Here is a 7,559-nt window from a genome sequence, read left to right on the forward strand (position 1 = left end):
CCTCCTAATTATGATTGTTTTACTCTAGGAATCCAGGCAGCAGTATGCTCACTCACAAGTTGAAAGGAATAATTTGCAGGCAGCAAATGTAGAGGTATATGACTTGTACATCACTGTCCTTACTGACTCATGGGGTGTCACCTCTCAGAGTAATAACAGACTTAGCACTTGTTGATGTTGGTGGACAATTGTCTATTTGTCATAAGAATTTAAAGCACAACAACACCGCTATTGTAGACCCTTAGCCCATCCTAACTTTATCAAATTTTACAATCTTTTTCTGTACAGATGCTGTAAACACCTATTCCTTTTTTCTGTTATGTATTGAGGAACTTGAAGTGCCCATGACTATATTTGGAATTAGATCGTAAATAATTGACCTTAGCACCTGGCAGGTTCACCTTGGCCATTTTTTTGCATGTTGAAAGAACAATTTGGTGGCCAAAAAGTGTCCCAATTAAGCACGCTGCCAAAACAATCATGTTACTTTGCTGAGATGTAGAAACTATGAAGACATGTCACCACCCACCAATTTGTTACCAGTCCTTGGGACAATTTACTGGTAATTCCTGTAACCCCCAAAGAGTAACTAGCATCTAATTTCTCCTTACAATAACACCACTGAATCACACATTAATGTCATGAGAATAAAGGAAATGATCACCAACTAAAGAAACTCTTGATAGTTAGACTAATTCTCCTTGTCATCACCTTTGTAAATGTACAGAGAACAGTATGAGAATATGAATACTGATGTTGGGGTGTAAAGGGTTAAACACAAAAAATATAAGAGCACTTTAATTTAGGGCCCTAAAAAAACAGAATTTTTCTTCTATTGGAGTTGGTTTGTACATATGATAAGCTAAATATTTGTGCAAAGAATAAAAATATCTTGTTATAAGGACTTTAAATTGCAGATAATAGATTTGAGAATATTAGTTGCTTTATTACACCCATTTTGAAATCACTGGTGGTCCCTGTAATCTGATTGACTCTTATTGGTGCGATTTATTCACAAACCGCACCATTTTTTGCTTTAAATTGCATCTTTTTCCCAGCCAATGAGCAGGCTACACTAAAAACAAAACAACCGATCAGATTTCAAGGTTGCTTAAAATAACCAATCAAATTGCAGGAAAATGAAAGACAAAGAGTATCATGTAGCAAATTTTGCAACTTTTGTTTCTAAAACTCTTATTCCCCCCCCCCCCCAAAAAAAAAATGGATGAATTTAATTTCAAACCGGCTCAGTACAGCATAAATTAAATATTTGAACTGACCAAGTCCTGTATTTGGGCAATTTCAAAATGGATGTAATAAAGTGGTAATTGAACCTTGTGTCGTGCAATTTTGGTCTGAAATCATACTTGTGATTTCAGCCCAAATTGCACTCCACTCAGTTCAATTACCATTATAAATCAGGGCTCATTGCTGTTTAACATACGTTGAAACAGGTTCATTTTCCAAATTAGATAATAAATTTTGTAATGCAGTTTGTTCAACTTTCTTATATATTTATTTGAGATTAGCCTTTGTGAAGTGTGATACAAGAAAGATAACTTAATCTTGCATGAATGTTAGTGAAAAACTATTGATGAGACTATGATGGTTATTGATGAGACTATGATGGTTTATAGTTATTTAGTGAAGGGGATTTATAAATACATTCATTTTTGTAACTGAAAGAACTTGTATTTCTTTCCTTTCAGCTAAGGAGACACTTGGAAGATCACAAACAGTTGATCAATACGATACTTGAGGTTAGGTTTATACTCTGTTTACTTCAACATTGTGGTCTAAATATAATTCACTGATTTAAGACTTGTGAATCATAGAGTCGACTTGATTGTTGCACTTTTAAGAAGAAGCCCAGCTCTTCACAAGAACCAACATTTTCTTAAACATTTCTTGCAAAGGATTTGCTGACATTAGATTGAGTGTTTTTATTGTTTGTTAGTTAGGTTGTTGTTCTTGTTGTTGTTAATTTTTTATGCAGGCCAGTTACAGCTCAAATGTGTCTGGCAAAGATTTTTCCCTTAGCTACGTGTCTCTTCAATGCATCATGATACTTGTTGCACAAGCAACCCTTAGTCGTATTTCGAAGGCAGTTTCTGTCACCACATTTCATTCCTTGTGGTTCCCTCTTTTCTTTTTCATATTTTAATGTGGACTGTACAGGAGAAGTTACACTCAGAAACAAATTTCAAAACTAGAAATTGGGTTTTCGTTTTCTTGCCACATGAACCATGATTGAATGTTTATGTGATCATTGTTTCAGGAAAATCGCCGGTTGTGTTTAGGAAGCGGTGCAGTTGTAAAATTGAACCATGCGTCAGATAGCAGTGTAAGTGCAATTCTTTACCGTTTGGTAATTAAAGTGGTATATTACATAAGTAGTGACTGTAACTGTGGCATTTGGTACCAAAGCGGCTGTTGTAACATAATATCTTAGCTTTTTGACTTAATCACATTATGTACTTCAAACTTTGGAATCTTACTAATGCTGATCTGGGAACCTGCAATTAGTTTAGACCAAGAGTATCTTTAGCTGGGGGCAGTGAGGTTATGTATGCATAACGCATCTTGGTACTCAACCGGATCTAGAGTTATCTAATTGAATTTCTGGGTTCGCCGGGAAACTTAAAAACCAAAGCTTGCGAAGTAATATTATGACTTACTTTGGCAGAATTTAACAATTATTATTTGATAATGTTTGTTTGAGCTGACTCTATTTTGTCATTCTAGACAAACCTATAATTTTGCTTCTCGGGAATTTGTATGTGTTATGAATGGAACTATAAAGACATTAACTCATCAGTCCAGATCAAGAACGCTGAGAGTTGTTTTCTAATCATTTAGGAGGTAGTTGAACCAGCAGCCGACGAGCAGCCAGGAATGGTACCTTATCTCCACGAGTTAGGTGAACTTTCAATAATCGAAGGTAATTAAATGTCAAAAAGTTTTGAAACAAAACAGGGGATTTTCCAAACTTCTACTCATTTAGGGTAATCATGACGCTGTTTTTTCCTAATCTGTCGAAGTTATGAATCAGTCTCTACTCAGGCCTAAAGCAAATGGGAGAAATTTAATAGCGACTTCTTTTTAACGGTTTTTGTGACATAGAACGATCGGGGGTATAGCTATTCCTCTAGGTTCGAATGATAGCTTATTACAGGTTACTCTCCAGAAAGCTTATGAAGAGCTTGCTGGGGTGAGAAGCTCTGTGAAAGCCGGCAGTGCGCCTTTGTCTACTAAAAAAGGCTTTGTTAATCGTGTGAAATTTTTAAAAGACTTTTATTTCTCTAATTTTAAAGACTCTGAAGATTCCACTGAGGAAGTGTTCCATGACGCACAAGAAAATTAATTCCAATTAAGGCAACGTGGGATACACACTGTTTTCTTCAGACGGTGGTTTATTGGTTAAAGAAATTAGTGAATCTACCTGTTGGTTTTCATTTGTGTTGCAAACCTTTAATACTAGTTGCATACCTGCGTGTAGGCAGGTGCTCGTTATGGTAAAAGTATGCACAGTTTTCTCACTCTTTTCAAATGAAAATTTATTGTGGATATGAAATAATCTGTGTGAAAGGCATACGAAATATGTTTTCTCCTTCACACAACACTTTTTCATGCTTTTCAACCAGTTCATGAAGTCTTCATTTGTAAACCTGTACTCGCGCTTGCGCTCTAGAGCCTCGACAGCAATGAGCGACTAAATACGAACAAACACGTAGGTTAACCCTCTACGGAGTGCTTGAGTAACAAGTACTATAAGTTTTGGCTAATATGTATTTAATACACTGTCCAATAGCTACTGAGATGTCAAGTGATTTCTTGTACATAGTCTGAGATCAATTTATTGTATTTAGACGTTTTTAATGATGATAAATACTATGTTTTCCAATATTCTTAATGAATTCAGATGTCCAGATTCTAGGAGGAACGAAAAAATATAGTGTTTCCTGATTTGGAGACATCAATATTGACTTGTAATTTGGCGATTTCGCAAATGAATTGAAATACACAAGTAGCTCTTAAAAAAATACCATCTGTAACGCTGCGGTTCTTTAATCTTCAGTCTTGAGAGGCAAGCTTGTTATATTGATGGTAGTATGTAAATATGCATGAAAAAAATCGATTTTCGGTAATATATACCAAGTGAGATTTTAGAGAAAAATACAGTTTACATTAAGACGTTTTTTGATCGATCATTTATGATATTGAGTAACTGAACGGTTATATGTAGATATAATTATGATAGACAGTCGAGGGACACTAAGTCAAAAGTCGATACTGGGTGATATATACCTTTCGAGATTTTTAGAGAAAAACGCAGTTGACATGAAAACGTTATCTAATTACTTATTTGTGGCATAGAGTTAATGAATTGATATTTGTAGATATATTTATTATAGACAGTCGAGGGACACTAAGCCAAAAGCCATTTTGAGAATATTTTGATAGTAATATGTTGACTTATTTAGAGAGAAAACGATTCTATTTTAATGGAAAAATTTTTCTAATATCACTTCAACTATTTTTCTCAAAATGTAGTGTCTTAAGCAATCGACTGTACAAATTTTTTGCTCGATTTATCTTATTTCCAGTATGTAACAATTGATAAATTAAGTGTCGAGAGTAAAAATATTTACTAAAGAAGGGTAGGCGTTGATATGGTATTTTTAAAAAGGTCACACGTCCCTGCTAAACCGTAAAGTGAGCTGTTGTTGTTGTTGTAGTTATTTTTGTTTTCGTTTCTAGCAATACACAAATTAAAATGTTATCTGTTGACCGTTTGAAGTTAATTATCTTGATCTTGAACAGTAACTTGACTATGTTGTTCTCCTCATCTTGTGTCTGGAAATACCCGTCGTGCTGTATGGAAGAGAAAGAACAGTCACCTTTTAGTCAGTATTTTGGTCAATAAGTAGTGTTGGCAGGAAAAAAGAATACTTACTGGAAGTTCTGAAACGGCTGCCTGTATCAGCAATTGTTTTGATGTCGTGTTCACTGGCTTTGGAAAGGCCACATACTCTCCCCAGCCTCCTAAGGACACAAATGTATGATGCCCTGTAGGGACGCGAAAGACCACAGTACACCCAGGGATTGAACATAGAGCACAAAAGAGACATCTGGGCTGATAGAGACTGGAGAACCTCGTGATGATGACCTGTGGCTAACTCTGCGGTGATAGTAAACTGTGTGGATAAACCAACCAAAAATCAATTTATGTGCCCACTCTGACCGGACTGAGTGAACAAAGATTTCGCACTAAGGTTTTAATGGTGGGCGTATCCTCCTTTTCTCTTCCCCCCTCCCTTCAATCCTCTTTACAGACAGAAAAAAAATGTTTCTCGGGTAACTGGCTAAAAGCTTGCAGAGGTGTAGTTTTGGCGGGCGAGTGCTCAGTAATATCTCTGTGAGTCATAGCTGCCACTTTTGATTCTCACAGCAGGGAAAGGCTGGGGAAAGAATGAGATTTTTTACCAAGGGGGTAGGCGACGGTCCAAAGGAAGGCGAAGGGAGGGGTGGGCCACTGAAGATAACTTTTCACTTTTTTCCGCTCTCTTCCCTCAACTTCCACTCTAGCGCCAGATTAAACATGGCCTGTCGAATAAACGATCACGACCTTTTACGTTAACTCGCCCCAATAAAATGCCTGCACTGCTGGCTAACGGGCTACAGAAACGAAAAGCTGGCGCATTAAAGATAGGCTTACAATGATTGGCATCCAGCTGACATAGAATAGAAACACCACTGATCCAAGAACCTTTGTAAACTGGCGGCTCTCCTTCACATTCCTATTGACACTCCACCGATTGACACTGGGATCTGTTTTTGATTCTCTGCGTGTTATTTCATTTTGTTCGCATTTTTCCTCTGTAATTTTGTTGCCGTCGTCGTCCTCTGCCAAAGTACTCATACCTCTTGTGGTGTTGCATGTTCTTTTGATATTGCTACCACCCTGACTACCATTTTCATCCATATGTGATATTCGCCTTTCATTTGCTGTCTGCATTTCCATAGCCTGAAGTCTGCCATTTAGAAAGGTCAGCGTCCTACAACGTCGAAGCCCATTGAATCGCTTTTCATATTTGCTCATTTTTCTTGCTACGGCGATGAAACAGGTCAACACCATTATGAGTTGCACATATCCTAATGTGGCTATGCATAGAGCGAAGCCTCCATTAAAGTTGAACGAGCAAATTCCCTTGTGAGCTAAAACTCTTCCCCAGCCCATTGCAGGAAGTGCAGATATAAACGCCCCCGACAACACGACACAAAGAATGAGTTTGGTTGCTTTGTCAGATGTGACTTTGGTCCGGTAATAGATCGGCTGTAAGGTTGCACAGAAACAATCTACAGCCATTAATGATGCCACAAACGAAGCTGACAGGCGAAGAAACGAGGAAATCCAGTTATAAAAGTGGCACAGCTCGTAACTTATACGTCCACTCTGAAACCCTCGGTGATCGATTTGAAACACGACGATCGACATTAAAACGGGTCCAAAATCATTTAGAAGATCTATCACAGCTAACGAACCAACAAGCTGATCAGGAACTCGCCGGATGCGAAATGATTTGATAGCAACGAGAAGAAGAACATTTCCAATAAAAATCATGCAGAAGATGACTGGCAAAACAAACAGAAAGCCACTACTGTATTGACCTCCTTTGTCACTTGTTATATCCGACCGTCCATAATTAGTTTCGTTCATTGCGGCTGTTTTAACACCTCGGATAGAACGTTTAATCAAACTTCTAGAATGCAAAACCCAGGCTTTTGAATGAAATTAGACTTGCCAGAAAAAATACACTTGTCGCTGGCTCCTTAATTTCTCTCTCTAAAAAAAAAGAAGATAAACAGGTATAAGTAAAATAATGGCTAGTTATTTTAGATAGAGGAATTCTGAAAAGCTTTAGGAACATACTAAACGGTTGGACAAAATATCTCCTACCTAAAATACCAATTTGAGAACATACTGCATGTTTTTCGTTTTGTTTCGGCGTTCACTTCCATTTTCGCAATCAGATAATGATTAAGAAAAGCGACAGGATTTTGAGCTACTTAAGGAACATTTGCTTATTATAAATTGGCTAAAACTACTCTCAATAGGGCAGAAATGCGGCCAAAAACAAATCTCTTAAAACTTACTTTACCACATGGATATATGATGCTTTCTTATAATATTTCGGAAACAATGCTTCTTTTCGTAATGATTCAAACACCCAGTTTGCATCGTCCCACTACCACCACTTTGCCGCGCATTTAAATGTACGGGTTTAGGACAACCTCAGACAGCTGAATAGCAATCGAAAATTGAACTTTGCTCGTCATGAGAGTGCGTCTTTTACGAAGATCTTCAGTTTTCTGGTGATTATAGGTTCGGTTCTTTAAACTCTAAGTGCCCGCAGAAAACAAGACACCGTAACATTGTCCATATTCAAGAAGGTTGAATCTTTTGAATAAATGTCTATTTAATGAATACAGTTGCTGTTTGTAGAAGGCAAGGTGAAAATCAAGGAAATGTCAACATAATCCCTTTTGTCATATAC

At 37.2% G+C, this 7,559-nt stretch overlaps 2 protein-coding genes across 2 annotated transcripts in view; one reads left to right on the forward strand and one right to left on the reverse strand.

Annotated features, from left to right (window-relative positions):
- The window catches only part of LOC113680189 (uncharacterized), an 8,763-nt gene extending 3,967 nt beyond the window's left edge, over positions 1-4,796 (forward strand). The window contains exons 4-8 of the mRNA XM_089180101.1: positions 29-94; positions 1,710-1,760; positions 2,279-2,344; positions 2,860-2,941; positions 3,315-4,796. Coding sequence (XP_089036227.1) covers positions 29-94; positions 1,710-1,760; positions 2,279-2,344; positions 2,860-2,941; positions 3,315-3,364 — 315 coding nt within the window. The 3' untranslated portion in view covers positions 3,365-4,796. The remainder of the gene's footprint in view (positions 1-28; positions 95-1,709; positions 1,761-2,278; positions 2,345-2,859; positions 2,942-3,314) is intronic.
- Positions 4,735-6,850, reverse strand: LOC113680188 (alpha-2A adrenergic receptor). Its single transcript, XM_027197190.2, has 3 exons — positions 5,720-6,850; positions 4,958-5,198; positions 4,735-4,875 (listed from the first exon to the last, which is right to left on the reverse strand). Exons 1-3 carry the CDS (start codon positions 6,719-6,721, stop codon positions 4,847-4,849), a joined length of 1,272 nt encoding a protein of 423 aa, XP_027052991.2. The 5' UTR covers positions 6,722-6,850; the 3' UTR covers positions 4,735-4,846.
- Positions 6,851-7,559: the final 709 nt, after the last annotated feature.

This window comes from Pocillopora damicornis, chromosome 8 (genome assembly GCF_964200805.1).
Source record: "Pocillopora damicornis chromosome 8, jaPocDami1.2, whole genome shotgun sequence".
NCBI classification, from domain to species: Eukaryota; Metazoa; Cnidaria; class Anthozoa; order Scleractinia; family Pocilloporidae; genus Pocillopora; species Pocillopora damicornis.